The sequence below is a fragment of the Lithobates pipiens genome, unplaced genomic scaffold (assembly GCF_037356315.1).
Source record: "Lithobates pipiens isolate NorthernLeopardFrog02 unplaced genomic scaffold, aLitPip1_a1.2 Scaffold_27, whole genome shotgun sequence".
Classification (NCBI taxonomy): domain Eukaryota; kingdom Metazoa; phylum Chordata; class Amphibia; order Anura; family Ranidae; genus Lithobates; species Lithobates pipiens.
The window spans coordinates 227,611,624-227,631,992 of NW_027507788.1; the positions used below are offsets into that span (position 1 = coordinate 227,611,624).

Consider the following 20,369-nt stretch of genomic DNA (forward strand, 5'->3'; position numbering starts at 1 on the left):
TGGGCACTTTAGGCTGCATTGATGGGTGCTGGGGAGGCTGCCTTTGAGGGGCGCTGGTGAGGCTTCATTTGATAGGCGCTTCTTTAAAAAGGTGGGCTATACATGGGCAGGGAAAAGGGGGTGGAGTCAGGGGGGTGGCAAAACGAGATTTCCCCTAGGGTGGCAAAAATTCTTGCACCAGCCCTGACTGGATGCCCCCATAGCATGACTGGATGCCTCCCATGGCATGACTGGATGCTTCTTGTAGCATAGTTGGATGCCACCTGTTGCATGGCTGGATGACCCCCCCCCCCCCCCCCGTAGAATGAATGGATGCCTCCCTAGCATGATTGGATGCTCTTTGTAGCATACCTGGATGCCACCTGTTGCATGGCTGGATGCCCCCTGAAGCATGGCTGGATGTCCCCAGTTTTATGACTGGATGCCCCCTGTAGTATGACTGGATGCCCCCCATAGCATGACTCGATGCCCCCTGTAGCATGATTGAATGCCCCCGTAGCATGACTGGATGCCACCTGTTGCATGGCTCAAAGCCCCTTGTAGCAAAGCCGGATGCCAGCCTCTGGTTGCATGGCTGGATGCCTCACACCCCCCATAGCGTGTCCTTTACACCCTGGGCTCACAGGAAGTGGGTTGAATGATGCCGGTGTCTTGTCAAATAAGGTCCTCCATCGGATAGTGTCCGCTGCGTACTGCGCATGCGCAGTACACAGCAACACAGATTCCGAAAATTGCCGAGGATGAACGGCGCCTGCGCCGTGAGTCCAGGTTCTATCCCCACCATCCAAGTGGACATAGAGTAGGAATAAAAAAGAGAAGCGAGGCCGAGCCCGAAGCGTGGCGAGCGAAGCTCGTCCGCGAGGGGCCCTCTAAAATTCACAACCCTATGTCCGCTTGGATGGTGGGGCTACCACCTCCACTCACGGCGCAGGCGCCGTTCAGCTTCTGAGATTTTCCGAAGGTTCGTCTGCTCCGTACTGCGCATGCAGAGTACGGAGCGGACACTATTTGATGGCCGGACACTATACGGCAGAACACCAGGCTGAAGAGGACCATCGCTGGATCACAGAAGGGTCTGTGTGGGGCACCTCAGAGAGGAGATGAAGAACAATCTTTTTTTTATTTTTTATTATTATTATTTGAAAAAGAGCCAGAAATGTTATATATGATTAAAAAAACAAACTGTGTGTGGCCTTCATCTACTATATAAGACTTCTGTAGGAGCCGGCTGAACTTTCCTGATGGAGTTTCTCCTTTCTACGGATCTCTGGTATCCCGGCGGCCCGGCCGTCCGGCTCTCTACAAGATCTGCTTTCCCAGAAGTCTCTTTACACGCGTTCCTCTGATTAGTGTGTCATTAACTAGAAAATGCCTCGATGATCCATGAAATGAATTCCTGACATGGGGAAAATGTGTCTGCCACGGGAGCTTTCCATCAAGTGCCCATTCTTCATGCCCACTCATCTGTGGGGGGCATTTCTGGCTTCATCCTACCTCCGCCGACCCCACAGGCACTTTATAGACTAAACCTACAAAAGAGACTTTTAATAAAAATACACTTATTCACAATATAGTTTCATTATTTATTCTGTTCTGTAGTAAAAGAAAATGTGTTTTTTTTTTCTGATTAATGGGGTGACAATGAAAAAAAAAGAAAAAATAGCAAATTAATATTTGACGAATACCGCTTGCAGACAGCAGGTGGCAGAGAGGAGCAACAGCTTTCTGCAGACCAGTAAAATAGCTCCTGCCCTGAAACAGACCTGAAGAGCAAGGGAGATCAGATTACACACCATGCATGCTCCAGCTGTCTGGATTAGTCTGATATACACAGGGCACCTTCAAGCATGCAGATGATGCAGGGCTGCCTTATTGGAGGATACAACCCTTGTATCATGAATGCCATCTCAGGAGCAGAATTTTTTTAATATATAGCTTAGATAAGGAACAAACCAAAAAAAAAAGAAAAAAAAAAAAAAAAAAAATATATATATATATATATATATATATATATATATATATATATATATACACACTCACTGGCCACTTTATTAGGTCCTCCTTGCTAGTAGCGGGTCGGACCCCTTTTATTAGGTCCCCCTTGCTAGTAGTGGGTTGGACCCCCTTTATTAGGTCCCCCTTGCTAGTAGCGGGTTGGACCCCTTTTATTAGGTCCCCCTTGCTAGTAGCGGGTTGGACCCCCTTTATTAGGTCCCCCTTGCTAGTAGCGGGTTGGACCCCCTTTATTAGGTCCTCCTTGCTAGTAGCGGGTTGGACCCCTTTTATTAGGTCCCCCTTTCTAGTAGTGGGTTGGACCCCCTTTATTAGGTCCTCCTTGCTAGTAGCAGGTTGGACCCCCTTTATTAGGTCTCCCTTGCTAGTAGCGGGTTGGACCCCCTTTATTAGGTCTCCCTTGCTAGTAGCGGGTTGGACCCCCTTTATTAGGTCCTCCTTGCTAAGAGCGGGTTGGACCCCCTTTATTAGGTCCTCCTTGCTAGTAGCGGGTTGGACCCCCTTTATTAGGTCTCCCTTGCTAGTAGCGGGTTGGACCCCCTTTATTAGGTCTCCCTTGCTAGTAGCGGGTTGGACCCCCTTTATTAGGTCCTCCTTGCTAGTAGCGGGTTGGACCCCCTTTATTAGGTCTCCCTTGCTAGTAGCGGGTTGGACCCCCTTTATTAGGTCTCCCTTGCTAGTAGCGGGTTGGACCCCCTTTATTAGGTCCTCCTTGCTAGTAGCGGGTTGGACCCCCTTTGGCCTGCATTCTTGGTGGCATAGATACAACAAGATGTTGGAGACGTTCCTCAGAGATTTCGCTCCATAGTGACATGATGACATCACACAGTTGCTGCAGATTTGTCGGCTGCACATCCATGATGGGCTCTAATAGGCATCAAAATAGGTGACCTGCAGGGCGCCATGCTGGGGCTCGCATGTCACTCAGCTGTGTTAGAAAAGCAAATGAATATTCGCTTTCCTAACACTAAACGACCTCTCCGCCAATCAGGTGCTCGGGTCTGTTACCTGTCACCTGATTGGTTGAAACGACAGGCACCCCTTTTGGACTCCTATCAGGAGATGAGGATGGCAGCAGACGCATGAAGGACCCCACTTGTCCCCGTCACCCGCAGCCCCACCAAGACAGGGTAAGTGCCGGGCAGATGGTGAGCGGATGGGGGTCACACTGTGGGCATTCAAGAGCACTGTGTCAGCATTTGATGGGCACACTGGCAGCATATGATGGGCACACTGGCAGCATACGATGGGCACACTGGCAGCCTTTGATGGCACAGTGGCAGCATTTGATGGTCACAGTGGCAGCGCTTGGCACAGTGGCAGCATTTGATTATCACAGTGGCAGCGCTTGGCACAGTGGCAGCATTTGATGGTCACAGTGGCAGCGCTTGGCACAGTGGCAGCATTTGATGGGCACAGTGGCAGCGTTTGATGGGCACAGTGGCTGCAATTGATGATTTTTTTTCCACAATGTTTTGCGCCCCCTCAAAAATTTTGAGCACCAGCCGCCATTGTATGTGAACCAGACCTAAGTGGTAAAATCCCCATTCTTCCCCATTCTGATGCTCAGTTTGAACTTCAGCAAGTTGTCATCACCACGTCTAGATGCCTAAATGCATTGAGATTGGCTGATTAGCAATTTGTGTTACCGGGAAATTGAACAGGCACAGTGGAAGCATTTGATGATCACAGTGGCAGCATTTGATGGGCACAGTGGTAGCATTTGATGATCACAGTGGCAGCATTTGATGGGCACAGTGGTAGCATTTGATGATCACAGTGGCAGCACTTGGCACAGTGGCAGCATTTGATGATCACAGTGGCAGCATTTGATGGGCACAGTGGCAGCATTTGATGATCACAATGGCAGCGTTTGATGGGCACAGTGGCAGCATTTGATGATCACAGTGGCAGCGCTTGGCACAGTGGCAGCATTTGATGATCACAGTGGCAGCATTTGATGGGCACAGTGGCAGCATTTGATGATCACAGTGGCAGCATTTGATGGGCACAGTGGCAGCATTTGAGTGGCAGCATTTGATGGCACAGTGGATGCAATTGATGATATTTTTTCCACAATGTTTTGCGCCTCCTCAAAAATTTTGAGCACCAGCCGCCATTGTATGTGAACCAGACCTAAGTGGTAAAATCCCCATTCTTCCCCATTCTGATGCTCAGTTTGAACTTCAGCAAGTGGTCATCACCACGTCTAGATGCCTAAATGCATTGAGATTAGCTGATTAGCAATTAAACAGGTGTACCTAATAAAGGGTCCGGTCAGTGTGTGTACATACATAGTAATAGCTTACACAGAGCTATGATCTACTTGTGTGTCAGTGTTGATTGGTCCAGTGCTGTCACATTATGTAAATCACATGCTCCCCTATACCTTTGAGTACTGTGCATTTCCTTCTGTCCCAACACTGAACAGAGCAGCAATGGGAGGGGAAAAAAAGGTAAGTATCCACTCGGAAGAAGGTGGGTGTTAAAGCAAATCTCTCATGTGCAGGGCCCCCCTAAGCAGTCTTTCACACTGGTGGTAATGCTTACTGCCCTCTGAAAAGTCATGCACAGTGGATCGTTTTTCAGAGTGAATTATAGCTGCGGTTGAGAATTTAGATCCTCTTCTCCTGCACAACACTTGCCCACTCACCTACACCTGGTGGATCCCTCCTGGAGACTTGCCCGGCAGTATTCCCCGCTGTCCTCTCCTGCTCCTGTCCTCTCCTGCTCCTGTCCTCTCCTGCTCCTGTCCTCTCCTGCTCCTCTTCAGGGCACCCCTTGGGTTGTATGGGGTTCCTGTACAGCTCTGAGCCCCTGACCCAAGGTACCCCCCCCCTCCCCTCCAGACTGGGGGAGCTTCCCCAAAGGGCCCCGACAACCTAAAACTCCATCTCCAGTTCTTACACCCGAACAACTCCTCCCCAGCAGGGCTGACTCTAGGTACTTAAGGAGGCCTGCCCCCTGCAAATCCAGCTCGGGGATTGGTCTGAGCCCCTCAGAACACCCCAGACAGCTCCACCATTCTTCCCCACCTTCCTTCTAGAAGCCTCTAGAAGAAAAGTGAAGATAGCTGTGAGTCACCAGCCTACTCTAGGCCACTCCCCACCCACAGACCAAAACAAACAGGCCTAGCTCACAGCTATGTACAGCCACCTGTACTGATGAAAATCCTACTACTAGCACCTACCTACCCTGTTTCCCCGAAAATAAGATCTAGCGTGATTGTCGGTGATGGCTGCCATATAAGCCCTACCCTGTTTCCCCGAAAATAAGCCCTACCCTGAAAATAAGACCTACACAGACTTTAACTAGGGCTTATATTGCAGCCATCACCGACAATCACGCTAGGTCTTATTTTCAGGGGAAAAGGGTAAAGTAGAGGGTGCTACAATAATAATAATAATCTGCTTCTTTGCCCGGAATGGGCCGGCATTTCATTCTTGGATCCAATAATAGCATCTGGCTATCCTGCTATTTTTTTTATATCTTCTGAATGGCCTTCGATCTCATTCAGCCCTTTTTCTGAGTCCAACCAATGCACAATGAAGCATGAGAGGGAGGTTGCACAGAACACACCTGACCTGAAGCTGAAGTCCGACCCAAAAGCCCTATAAGAGAGACTGGCGAGGGAGAAGAAAGGGGGAGGGGACCGGTGAACACAAGTTTGGGTGCTTTGCTCGGATCTAGTAGATGAGAACGGCTCTGTCACTAATGGTGACAATGATCCCAGCAGATGTATTGGAGGAGGCAGCTCTGAACACGTTGCTGCAGATGGCTGCGACAAGTGTGATTATCAAATACATGACATGATGATGTAACTGATGCAAAAAAAAAAAATGAAAGAAAAATGGATACAAAATTGTTACATTTACAGAAATATTTCGGATACATATTGACATTCTGTGTTGGGACGGGGATGAGGGGCAGAAGACTGGTGCTAGGAGAGGGGATTGGGGGGGGGGGGTGATATGTACTTGGAGGGGAGATTTTAGGGGTAGAAGATTTGTGCTAGGAGGGGTGATTTCTTTTTTTTTTTTTTTTGGGGGGGGAGGCATTTGTGCTGGGGGGGATTAAAGGGATGGGGAGGGCAAAAATGTATGCTGGCAAGGAGTATTTCAGAAGGTGGCAGATTTGTACTAGGAGGAGGGGTAATTTATGCTTAAGGGGTTAAGCATGCAGATTAGTGCTCTTATTTTTTTTTTTGGGGGGGGAGGGATGTTTAACTCCTTCAGATCACCGCTTTAGCCAAATGACGGCTACAGCGCGGACCTACTTTGCTGACAGGGCACTCACTCTGCGATCAGCGAGTCTATAAGACTCGACTGATCACAGATCGGAGTAAGAGGTCGATCCCAACCCCTTACCACGTGATCAGCTGTCAGCCAATGACAGCTGATCATGTGATATAAACAGAGACTGTAATCGGCAATTTTTTTCTCCTCGCGCTGACGGCATGAGGGGAAACCCCCCCCCCAAAAAAACGATCACTGGCGGCTCTCAGAGTGACATAGGACCTGATCAAGGAAAGCTCCCGCCAGCCCATCTGTGCCCACCCGTGCCACCTACCAGTGACCACCAGCGTCGCCTACCAGTGCCCACAGTGCCACCTATCAATGTCACCAATCAGTGCCTCATCAACAGTAGTGCCCATCAGTGTAACCTACCAGTGCCCATCAGTACCACCTATCAGTGCCCATCAGTGCCACCTATCAGTGCCCATCAGTACCACCTATCAGTGCCCATCAGTACCACCTATCAGTGCCCATCAGTGTAACCTACCAGTGCCCATCAGTACCACCTATCAGTGCCACCTATCAGTAGTACCTTTCAGTACCACCTATTAGTGCCCATCAGTGCCAACTACCAGTGGCCATCAGTGTAACCTACCGGTGCCCATCAGTACCACCTATCAGTGCCCATCAGTACCATCTTATCAGTGGCCTTCAGTGACACCTTATCTGTGCCCATCAGTGCTGCCTTATCTGTGCCCACTAGGGTTGCCACCTGTCCAGGATTCATCCGGACAGTTCGGGTTTGGAATCATGTGTCCGGGTTTCAGACTGCCTGAAACCCGGACACATTATTTAGACTGGACTATGGCTTCCCAGCAGGGTTGCTGCATGCAGTTGTCTAAGCTGAGAGTGTATTACACTCTCTTTCATGCTGTCCAAAGCCAGAACTAACAATCCCCCCACATACAGATGGGAGAGGAGAGAGGGCTTGATCTGAACCTCTTCTTCCCGGCTCTACCCCTCTGGGTCTGCCCACACTCCTCAGAAAAGGAAAGTGTGGGTTGGAAATTTGAAGTTCAGCAGCCTCGGATACACCTGGATGAGAGGTGCTGACTGCCAAGGGGTGAGTGAGCTCACCATCCATCCCTGTCTGTGACTGAAATCTCCTCCTTCTATCTCCTGCCTCTGAGTGGGTACACTAAGGTAAATCAGGGGTTCTCAGAGCACCCCTTATATCAGAGCTCCCTTTTACACCAGAGGCCACAGTGTTCCCCCTTCAATCAGAGTCTGCTCCATACATCAGAGTTCTTAGTGTCCCCCCTTAAATCAGGGTTCCCAGAGGATCCCTTATGTCAGATTCCCCAGAGTTATCCCTTACATCAGAGTCTGCAGAGTCCCCCCTTACAGTGAAAGGAAACTCTACAAGTTCAGATATAAAAGGGGGAACTCTGTGGACTCTGATGTAACTTCATATGATTAGAAATGTTATTTAATAGCAAAATATATGTATAGTTTATTCTACAAAAAAAAAAAAAAAGAATGCCTATAAAGTGTTCGGGTTTGGCTTGAAGAAAAGGTGGCAACCATAGTGCCCACCAGTGCCACCTCATCAGTGCCACCTCATCAGTGCATATCAATGAAGGAGAAAAATTACCTGTTTTATATTTTATAACAAACTATGAAACCTGATTTATTTTTTTTTCAATTTTTTTTTGTTTATAGCACAAAAAATAAACTCCCAGCTGTGATTAAATACCACCAAAAGAAAGCTCTATTTGTATGAAAAAAATGCTGAAAATTAAATTTGGGTACAGTGTTGTATGACCGCGTAATTGTCATTCAAAATGCGTCAGCGCTGAAAGCTGAAAATTGGTCTGGGCAGGAGGGGGTGCAAGTGCCCTGTAAGCAAGTGGTTAATTGACACATAATGATGATACATGGGGTGGGGCAATTTGGCATGCTCGCCCTGAGCTCTAGATAACTTTGTCCCGACACCGGATAAAGCAATAAGGGAAGACGATGGCCAATCAGCATTGTCGCCGTGTACCCCCCCCCCCCCCCCCCCGGTGTCAGAATCCTTCTACCTGTGTCCTCAAACCACCCGCCGGCCCCCGACGTCTTCCCGCCACCGTTATATAAACTCGCTCAGTGCACTGTTTAGCAGCACCAGACATAAACTATACAAATATGATAATAGTAATAATATTATATGCTGTATTTATTTTGTGTTATATACAAAGCGAGCCGAGAGAAGAACGCAGAACGCGTTGCTGGTCGTAGAATGATTCATGGCGTCATTGAAGACCAAACTTGGGTTTCGTGTTTCTAAACTGTTGAGAAATCTGTAAAGCATAAAAACTGTATATAGTTCTATAGACGGAACAGTCCGAGCAATGTATACAGCCCTATCTTGGGGGGGAAGGGGGGGACATCACAGAAATCCAGGCATTGAGTAGTTCTGTGATTCTATGTGTAGAACCCTCCTAGTTGGGCGCCAGGTAAATGTAATGTTCTCCTGTAATCCATGGAGCAGCTGCTGATTGTTTGGGCTGATCAGGGTCTCATAGGCTGCAGACTTGATTGCTTCTTCCTGGCTTCTGGAAGATTCCAAAACATAGGAGTGGAGCAAGTTGAGTGAGTAGCTGCAATATTTATGGGTTTCAGCCAATCCCTGCGGACGTGAGCCCAGTAGATGGCTGCAGATCACATAAATAGTCTGGTGCCTGGTACAGTCTTGCTCCTGTCCAGGAGGAGAAGTTCCCAGCCTGAAGGGCTGCTGCCCCCCCTGAAAGTCTGCTTGTGTTCATTGAGGTCCCGAAGCTGGGGAGGGGGGGGGGGGGGCTGTTCTGCTAGAAACGGACTCTGAAGCTAAATGAGGGAATTTATCGAGGATCCGGCCTGGAGGGCTCTGTGACAGATTGACTGATATAGGAGGGAAGTGGAAAGTTAGTAGACATGTGCGTTTCCTTTCGTTAAAATTCATTTTTCGGATGGAAATATTATTTTTGGAGATTCAGATGTATCCCCAATTTCTATATCACAATAATAACAAATTTCAATGAATCAAATTATAAATTATAATGAAATCAAATAATAAATGCAAAAAAAAAAAATGAAAATCTATTTCAATTCGGAATGGAAACACATTGCAATAAAATACATTAAGGTATAAAAGTGAAATAAGATGATGATAAGAATAGAAAAGAATAGAACAGAAAAAAACATATTAGAATAGAAATCAACGAATATAGCCGTCTTCCGAAAATTGAATCGTTGCGAAAATAACGAATATGCTAACAGAAGCCAAATATACAAAACTAATTCCAAATCAAATGATTCTAACAGAAGAAATATGACGAAACAAAATTATTAATGTAACAAACGGATCTGAAACATATTTCCATTGTGCGCATGTCTAAGTCTAAAGGATAGTGCTGGACCAGTAGGGGGATCTTACTGGGTGGTCGTCATATGACGGCACCCAGAACGTCCGCCTTAGCGATTGCAGCCGCACCGTGTTGCTAGGACACAGCGCAACCCTGATCTCTGTAAAGAGCCAATCATGCAGCTTTTTAATCATGTGATCAGCTGTGTCCAATCACAGCCAGTCACATGTAAACACAGAAGGGCCGGTGATTGGCTATCCTCACCTCACACTGACAGAGTGTGTGGCGAGGAGAGCCGATCAGCGGCATCTCCTCACAGGGAACACACAGACATGTAATCAAGGCACTGATCATCAGTGCCCTGATTATAGTAAAGCCTCCAAGGGCCACCAATCAGTGGCCATCACTGCCACCAATCAGTGCCCATCAATAACACCAATCCGTGCCCATCAGTCAATGCTGCCTTCCAGTGTCCATCAGTGCCCATCAGTGCTGCCAATCCTTGCATATCAGTGCCACCGATCAGTGCCCAGCAGTGCCCCTATCAGTGCCCATCAGTGCTGCCAATGTGTGCCCATCAGTACCGCCTATCCGTGCCATCTATCAGTGCCCACCGGTGCTGCCCATCAATGACACCTATCAGTTTTGGCATATTAGTGTCTCCTCATCAATACAGCCTATCAGTGAAGCAGAAAAATTACTTATTTACAAAATTTACTCAATTTTTTTTTTTTTTTACATTTTTGGTCTTTTTTCTGGGCACCGAGCGCATGCACGCAACACTGTGCACCGAGCGCATGCAAGCAACACTGTGCACCGAGCGCATGCACGCAACACTGTGCACCGAGCGCATGCACGCAACACTGTGCACCGAGCGCATGCAAGCAACACTGTGCACCGAGCGCATGCACGCAACACTGTGCACCGAGCGCATGCACGCAACACTGTGCACCGAGCGCATGCACGCAACACTGTGCACCGAGCGCATGCACGCAACACTGTGCACGAGCGCATGCACGCAACACTATGCACCGAGCGCATGCACGCAACACTGTGCACCGAGCGCATGCACGCAACACTGTGCACGAGCGCATGCACGCAACACTGTGCACGAGCGCATGCACGCAACACTGTGCACCGAGCGCATGCACGCAACACTGTGCACCGAGCGCATGCACGCAACACTGTGCACCGAGCGCATGCAAGCAACACTGTGCACCGAGCGCATGCACGCAACACTGTGCACCGAGCGCATGCACGCAACACTGTGCACCGAGCGCATGCACGCAACACTGTGCACCGAGCGCATGCACGCAACACTGTGCACGAGCGCATGCACGCAACACTATGCACCGAGCGCATGCACGCAACACTGTGCACCGAGCGCATGCACGCAACACTGTGCACGAGCGCATGCACGCAACACTGTGCACGAGCGCATGCACGCAACACTGTGCACCGAGCGCATGCACGCAACACTGTGCACCGAGCGCATGCACGCAACACTGTGCACCGAGCGCATGCACGCAACACTGTGCACGAGAGAATTCACGCAACACTGTGCACCGAGCGCATGCACGCAACACTGTGCACGAGCGCATGCACGCAACACTGTGCACGAGCGCATGCACGCAACACTGTGCACGAGCGCATGCACGCAACACTGTGCACCGAGTGCATGCACGCACACAACACTGTACACCGAGCGCATGCACGCAACACTGTGCACGAGCGCATGCACGCAACACTGTGCACGAGCGCATGCACGCAACACTGTGCACCGAGCGCATGCACGCACACAACACTGTACACCGAGCGCATGCACGCAACACTGTGCACCGAGCGCATGCACGCAACACTGTGCACCGAGCGCATGCACGCAACACTGTGCACGAGAGCATTCACGCAACACTGTGCACCGAGCGCATGCACGCAACACTGTGCACGAGCGCATTCACGCAACACTGTGCACCGAGCGCATGCACGCAACACTGTGCACGAGTGCATTCACGCAACACTATGCACCGAGCGCATTCACGCAAAACTGTGCACCGAGCGCATGCACGCAAAACTGTGCACGAGCGCATTCACGCAACACTGTGCACCGAGCGCATTCACGCAAAACTGTGCACCGAGCGCATGCACGCAACACCGTGCACCGAGCGCATGCACGCAACACCGTGCACCGAGCGCATGCACGCAACACCGTGCACCGAGCGCATGCACGCAACACTGTGCACCGAGTACATGCACTTTCAGAATTTAGCAGTGCAAATCTAGGTTTGCGTGTAATTGCTGGTGCAAAATTTAAATTTACTATTTAAATTTACTATTTCTACCAGTGATCCGATCGGTAAACAGCCCCCTCCCACCTGTCAAGGTAAACAGCCCCCTCCCACTCATCAAGGTAAACAGCCCCCTCCCACCTGTCAAGGTAAACAGCCCCCTCCCACTCATCAAGGTAAACAGCCCCCTCCCACCTGTCAAGGTAAACAGCCCCCTCCCACTCGTCAAGGTAAACAGCCCCCTCCCACTCGTCAAGGTAAACAGCCCCCTCCCACTCGTCAAGGTAAACAGCCCCCTCCCACTCGTCAAGGTAAACAGCCCCGTCCCACTCGTCAAGGTAAACAGCCCCCTCCCACTCGTCAAGGTAAATAGACCCATCCCACATGCTAAGATAAATAGACCCCTCCCATGCGTCAAGATAACTAGCCCCCCTCCCTCATGTCAAGGTAAATAGCTCCTGTCCCACCAATCAAGGAAATTAGCCCCCCTCCCACCTGTCACTGTAAACAGATCCTCTCCCACTGGTCAGGACCACCGATCGTTCATCAGAGACATCAAACCTCCAAATCTGGTCATCAGTATCGCAGCAAATTGCAAAACAAAAGCAGAATAAAAAGAAATAAAAAGAAAACTCCTCCAATCTGTACCTTTCATAGGGCGCCTTTGTGTGCCGATTCTCCTATTCCAGAAACAACACGTCCCGATCCCCGGAGAGATAATGGGAGCCAAATCCACTAAGCCACGCAATACGGATCAAGTGGATTAGGACAAGTCCCTGTCAGGTCTGTGAAGTTTAATTGTAACATGGATGTAATCTAGACGCTCAGCCAATTATGTGCTGGCATGCTACCAGGTGTGCAGGGGTTAAATGTGGCCTGATGGTGGCGGTGGCCACAATCCTCCCCTCAATGAGCTGGGTGGCAGGTGATCCAAGCCTTCTACAAAGAGCCATCCTCTACATCTTACAGCAGCTGCAAAATAGCAGTTAAAGGACAACTATAGTAAAAGTATTGTGCTCTGGTCCCTGGAGGTGATTATAGGGGCTGTAATCCCTAATAATGAACTTACTATTGATCATTTTATTGTATGTTAAATAGACCATTGAAAAAAATATCTGTTTCAAATATTACCTGCTGATCCTGCCAGAAATCTTGTCAGGTAGTTACATCCTGTTCTCCCTCTTCCTGTTCTGCTTTCTTATTAGATACCCCCCCCCCCCCCCCCCCTCTGTATGTTATGGAAAAGTGGAGAGGTTATTGTAGTCCCATCCTAGGGTGGAAAGCATACAGCTATGTCTGACCTCTGAACTTTGTTGTTTTACTTACTCCTGACCTTTACACCCTGTGCATTACTAACTCCTGACCCCAGCACTCTGTGTGTTATGCACTCCTGACCCCGGAACTTTTTTAATATGCACTCCTGACCCCTCTACTCTGTTTTATTCAGTCCTGACCCCTGCACTTTGTGTGTTATTCACTTCTGACCCCTGCACTCTGTGCATTATGCACTCCTGATCCCTTCCACTCTCCTGACCCCTTCATTCTGTACATTATGCACTCCTGATCCCTTCCACTCTCCTGACCCCTGCACTCTGTACATTATGCACTCCTGATCCCTTCCACTATCCTGACCCCTGCACTTTGTGCAGTATACACTCCTGACCTTTGCAATCTATGTGTTATTTATGCCTGACCTTTGTGCTCTGTGCATTATTTTTCCCAGACTCCTGCCCTCTGCATTATTCACTCCTGTCCTTTATGCTGTCTGTGTTATTCACTCCTGACCTTTGTGCTCTGTGCATTACTTTCCCCTGACCCCTGCACTCTGTGTATTATTCGATCCTGACCTTTCCACTCTGTGCATTACTTTCCCCGACCCCTGCACTGTGTGTGTTATTCACTCATGACCTTTGCTCTCTGTGCATTACTTTCCCCTGACCCCTGCACTCTGTGTGTTATTCACTGCTGACCTTTTCTCTCTGTGCATTACTTTCCCCTGACCCCTGCATTCTGTGTATTATTCACTCTTGACCTTCATGCTCTGTGCATTACTTTCCCCTGACCCTTGCACTCTGTGTATTATTCACTCCTGACCTCCGTGCTCTGTGCATTACTTTATCCTGACCCCTGCACTCTGTGTGTTATTCACTCCTGACCTTTTCTCTCTGTGCATTACTTTCCCCTGACCCCTGCACTCTGTGTATTATTCACTCCTGACCTTTGCTCTCTGTGCATTACTTTCCCCTGACCCCTGCATTCTGTGTATTATTCACTCTTGACCTTCATGCTCTGTGCATTACTTTCCCCTGACCCTTGCACTCTGTGTATTATTCACTCCTGACCTCCGTGCTCTGTGCATTACTTTATCCTGACCCCTGCACTCTGTGTGTTATTCACTCCTGACCTTTTCTCTCTGTGCATTACTTTCCCCTGACCCCTGCACTCTGTGTATTATTCACTCCTGACCTTTGCTCTCTGTGCATTACTTTCCCCTGACCCCTGCACTCTGTGCGTTATTCACTCCTGACCCAGAGCAGAGCAGGCTCAGTTTTTTTTATTTATTTAACCACACCCCTTAAAGTCCCTCCCACTGATAGTCTAATTTCCCCACCCACCATTCGGTGTGGTGTTCTATGTGCACCACGATTACCCCCGCCCCAGTCCCAGAACAAAAGGTCATAACCCCAATGATATTTGCAGTCTTTTGATTTGCCCATCGTTTCACTTTAATGGGGCACTTCCAAGGGCGGGATGGCATTCCGATGCCAATATTGTACATCTATTCCTTCATCCATAAAACAAACAAAATACTCCGAGAGGACGGGAAAGTGAGAGCAGCAATCACATACATGCATATGGTTAACCAAAGGGGGATGTTTCCCTCCCTCCTCAACTGAACCACCTTTTCTCTTTAAGTGGATTTACAATATGCAAAATGACATAAGAGGATGACCTCAGAGAGGCGGCTCATTTATCATTGTCACTGCATTTGCATTTCGGTTTTTGCAAGTGATCAATTTCACAGCAAAAACACCCCGCCGATCATTCAAAATGGAGCTTAGTATGGCGAGTACTTCCTGTGAGGGCCACCACCCGGATTAGCGGAGCGGAGACATCCCGGAGGTAGGTACTCGGAACTCAGTACACGGAAAAAAAACAAAATCACCACCAAAGTGTCAGCGGGAGCCATCGAATTCAGTAAGGATAATAACTACAGACCTCAATAGCGAAAGCAGCATGTAAAATATCCAATAATATCCAACAATAGAATGTAAAAGGAAAATATTTATTTTACAAATCTGATAATATTCAGTCTTCTAATATCCAACATTCAATAATTATTAAAATTAGTATCCACCTTATAAATAAAACAAATGTATAACAGAAACATAGAAAAGTGACGGCAGAAAAACAACGAGTAGTCCACCCAGGCTGTCCATTTTTTTTCTTTGTTTTTTGCTTTTTATAGTTTTGTTTAAAAGGAGAGAAAAATGGGACTATAACGGTGCTTAATTATATATTGCCATGGTAATCAGTGGCGTAACTAGAACCTTCAGGGCCCCGATGCAAGAAACCACGAAGGGCCCCCCTGAACCCCAGCCAGGGCCCTTCCCTCCGAGTCCGGCGGTGGAACTCCAGGGCGTGGTCACAGGTGTGACCTTTGTGAGCCCTGTAGTTCCACCACTGGTATCAGTAGATTTTTTTATAAGTTTTTTTATTTTTAGGTGCCCCATTGGGGGACTGTCCCTAGGCAGGATGGGGTCCCTGTCCCCAGAAGAGATGAGGTCCTTTTCTCCAGGGCAGATGAAGTTACTGCCCCCAGGTGAGAAGGGGTCCCTGTCCCCAGGGGAGATGGGGGTCCCTGTCCCCAGGTGAGAAGGGGTCCCTGTCCCCAGGGGGAGATGGAGGGGGTAAGTAATGGTGTGTGGGGGATGGGGTCCTCTCACTCACCATGACCAAGCTGCATGCCACGCACTCATCCATGTTGGCCTGGGCTCCATCCAGTGTGCTGGACGGGTGATCAGCATATCTCCCAGAAAGACCTTTCATCATCTGTGTATGACGGGGGAGGAGGGGGGCTGGCAGACAAGCCTGCAGTGTCCTCCGGGGGGCTCTCATAGGGCTGCACTGCATCTATGTGCTTAAAGTTTGTTTACCCGGGAGAAGTATGCAGTGCAGTGTGGGCCGGACTCGGGGGGGGGGGGGGCAGGACTCTGGCTGGGGAGAACAGACATCAGACTGAGTGGCAATGCATGGAGCAGGAGAGGGGTACTCTGAGGAGCCGGCCGAGGACACAGGTCATGCGGGGAATGCACAACTAAAGAGCCAGTGCGATAGTCGAGCATAAAGCTCTGGTAGTCACCCTCCACCTCCAGCCACCCGTGTGCATGGTGCACTAGTACCCCTAGCTGCCTATGCTGCTGCCGGCCATATGTAGAGGGGCCTGCATGGGCCCCCTGCATCACAGGGCCCAGTTGCGGTTGCAACTGCTGCACCCCCTATAGTTACGCCCCTGATGGTAATGGAAGACTCAAACACAGCAAATAAAAAAATCAACAAAGCATTTATTTATTGTATAAAGTTGATTTAAAACATTAAAGGCCATTCAGAAGCGTTCCAGGTAGTGGTTGCATTGAAGATTGACTGTAGGTTGAGTGATCATATGTTTATCCCAACATGTTTCGCCTGCTAGGCTTCATCAGGGGATGTATGCATCAACCAAAAATGTTTATCCCAAGCATGTTTGAAGCCATTTTCTGCTGACTGTCTCATGGGATCTCATGGGATCTGGGGCCCCCCTTGTTAAAGAGGGCTTCCAGATTCCGATAAGCCCCCCTCCCAGCCCACAGACCCCGACAACCACCGGCTAAGGTTGTCGGGAAGAGGCCCTTGTCCCCATCAGCATGGGTGAAAGTGCTTTGGGGTGGGGGTAAAGAGTAACTCCACGTTTGTTGAGAGGAAAAAAAAAAGCCCTCCCTTCTGGGTGATCTCTGTACATTGCAGGGATTGCAACACACTTTGCAGCAGATTTCTACCTTTTGTTATTCTAAAGAAATAGCTGTTTGTATCTTTGTGTCCAAGTGCGGAGAGAATGTGAATGGAAGTGACTTTATAATGGTCAATCAGCCACTGTACCTGCAAGGCTTTAATGAGGAAAGTGGCAGGGTCTGTATCCCTTTAGAAGTGATTTCCCGTTGGAAGTATCTCAACAAAAAATTACATTTTTATTGTAGGCGTTTCTGTGCTTATTAACCACTTCCCGACCCGCGCACGCCGATGTACATGTTTTAAATGCCACCCTGCTGGTCGGGACCCCCGTGAGTCCGGTCGCGGGTCCTGCGGACTCGATCGCTGCGGGCATACCCGCGATCGCCTCACGGGGCGGCTGAACGGGGAGATGCCGTTGTAAACAGCATTTCCCCATTCTGCCTAGCAACAAGTGATGCAAATCTCTGCTCCATGTGATTGGAGCAGAGATCAGTGTTCACTAACACAAAGCCCAGCCCCCCAACAGTTAGTAACACGCCCCTATTAACACTTAACCCCTACACTGCCACCCACTGGTTATCCCCTTCACTGCCAGTGTCATTTACACAGGAATCAGTGCATTTGTATAGCAGTGATTGCTGTATAAATGACAATGGTCCCAAAAATGTGTCAAAAATGTCCGATGTGTCCGCCATAATGTCGCAGTCACTATAAAAATCGCTGATCGCCGCCATTACTAATAAAAAAAGAAAAAAAAAAATATTAATAAAAATGCCATAAAACTATCCCCTATTTTGTAAACGCCATAACTTTTGCGTAAACCAATCAATAATCGCTTATTGCAATTTTTTTTACCAAAAATATGTAGAAGAATACGTATCGGCCTAAACTGAGGGGAACAAAATTTTTTTATATATATATTTTTGGGGGATATTTATTATAAAAAAAAAAGTAAAAAATAATGTGTTTCTTTTAAAATTGTCGCTCTATTTTTGTTTATAGCGCAAAACATAAAAACCGCAGGGGTGATCAAATACCGCCAAAAGAAAGCTCTATTTGTGGGGAAAAAAAGGACGTCAATTTTGTTTGGGAGCCACGTCGCACGACCGCGCAATTGTCAGTTAAAGCGACGCAGCGCCGAATCACAAAAAGTGGTCTGGTCTTAAGCCAGCAAAATGGTCCGGGGGCTGAAAGTGGTTAAAAGTCAGCAGCTACAAAAAGTGTAGCTGCTGACTTTTAATAAACAGACACTCCCCTGTCTGCGGCTTCACAGGCGGGTGCACACTGCGCATGCGCGAGTCACGCGGTGAGTCCTGAATGGCCGGGCAATCTTCTGGGACCTGTGACATGTCCCAGAAGATTAAAGGGAGGGAGGGGGAGAGGAGGACTTCTGCTTGTGGCGCCACAAGCTGGGTACCTGCTGAGTACCTGTCAAAACTAGGTACCCGCTCCCCACCCCCCCCCCCCCCCAAAAAAAATGACATGCCAAAAAACTTTTGGCATGTCAGGGGGTGAAGAGTCCTTAAAGCGGAACTTCAGTCATTTTTTTTTCATCTTTTCATCTATTAAATCTTCTGCCCTTGTTGTTGTTGTTTTAACTTTGGATAGCAAAAAAATAAATAAAGATTTCTGCCAGTGAATCCCGTATACAGCCCACTTCCTGTTTCTTGTCTGGTCATTCGCCTAGGATTGTGACATCATACACAGCTCTCTCTCTTTCTCACTGTCTTAGCCCTTGTACACACGATCGGACATTCCGACAACAAAATCCGTCGGATTTTGTCCGAAACTTGTGTTGCATACACACGGTCGGACAAAGTTGTCAGAAAATCCGATCGTTCGTAACGTGATGACGTTATTTCGTTACGACGGGACTACGTTCAGGCTAGTAGCCAATAGCTCTGGTCTAGGAATTTGATCTGAGCATGCGTGGCACTTTGTCCGATCGGAATTCTCTACACATGATCAGACAAAGTCCCATCGGATCATGTTGTCGGAAAGTTTTAAAGCCCAGCTCTAAAAAACTTTGTCGGTTGGATTTTCCTACGGAAACAGTCTGATGGAGCCCACACACACGGTCAGATTATCCGACAACGCGGTCCGATCGGACATTTTCCGTCTTAATTTCCGACCGTGTGTACAAGGGCTAAGGATTTGCAAGGAAGGGAGGGGGGGGGGGGGGGGGTGAGTCATAAGAGGGCCAATGAGAGCTGCAGAGCTGGAGGTGTGCCTCTGTGTAAATCCAGGAAGTGAACAGGCAGGAGCTTCAGCTGCCCACAGTTAAAATGGCTGCAGCCAGACTCCGTGGAGGGAGATTTCTGCAGCATATTTGGCAAGTACAGAATTCGAGTATATATAAAAAAATATGCAAAGTGGTTGGAGAGGGAAGCTTCAGAATGGCAAAGATGTTTTTATTACAAATGATGTGAGCGGACTGCAGGACCTCTTTAAAGCGGAAGTTCCATTTTTGGGTGGAACTCCGCTTGAAGTTGCAATTGTATATGATATATAGATACAGCATATATATTCAACAACTAAATGTAAAATGCCCATTATCCAATATAAAAAAAATAAAATAAAATGCAAACAAAAAAAATAAAAAATACAAATATATTATTAAACCTGACTAGCAGCTGTGTGATGTGCGATATATAATAATAAATGAGAAGTCACGGAATAAACTCAGCATGCAGTGTAATCACATAACATCCTGCAGGCAACAATAAAACAAAATGTATCTAGAAAATGCAAATAATAACCAACTGTTGGCAGAAACAATACAAATCCACACGGTGCGCACCAAATGTCTTTGCAAACTAAAATATTTTCTTGTGACATCATCACTGTGCTGTATATAGCCTGTGCAGGGAGCAGAGCTTTGGGAGGGGCCTAACAGGCTCCACCCACTAACAGAAAACTACAGGAGGGGGGCGGAGACAAGACCAGTCACCCTGCACAAGGAGGGAGAGCAGAGTTGGGGGAGGGGCCAGCTGGCTCCACCCACTACATCAAATTCTAGGAGTGGGCGGAGACAAGACCAGTCGCCTTGAACAAGGAGGGGGAGCAGCAGTGAGCGGTCTTTATTACGGGAAGCTTTTGGCACAGAGGCAAAATGGTCTAAAAGGATTGGTCAATCCAGCAATCCAATCTGATTGGAGGAACCTACCTTAGCGGCTCGTCTTTTATCGCTGCAGTCCGAGCTCTCACACACCAGCACCTTCTCCTCGGTCGCCGCCCGTTCATCTACAAATAGAAATATGATCATTATTTAACCGAATAGAATTGTTCAGATTCTCACTTATAAAACTGGGTCAGAAGAGAAATGATGTTGCCCATGGCAAGGTTTCCGTTTATAACCCGACCCAATTGGCTGTTATACCAAAGACCCCTCCCCCCATGGCTCTTCCTATGAAGGAGGGGCGTTCGTCCTTTTATCGTTTTTATGTACAAAGGTCAGTGAA

The 20,369-nt window shown here is 48.3% G+C and overlaps 1 protein-coding gene across 2 annotated transcripts in view; it reads right to left on the minus strand.

Annotated features, from left to right (window-relative positions):
* Positions 1 to 20,369, minus strand: part of PLEKHG5 (pleckstrin homology and RhoGEF domain containing G5) — a 504,862-nt gene that overhangs the window by 431,628 nt on the left and 52,865 nt on the right. For both annotated transcript variants that reach the window (XM_077458334.1, XM_077458335.1), the window contains exon 2: positions 20,075 to 20,151. In XM_077458334.1, the coding sequence (XP_077314460.1) occupies positions 20,075 to 20,151 (77 nt within the window). The remainder of the gene's footprint in view (positions 1 to 20,074; positions 20,152 to 20,369) is intronic.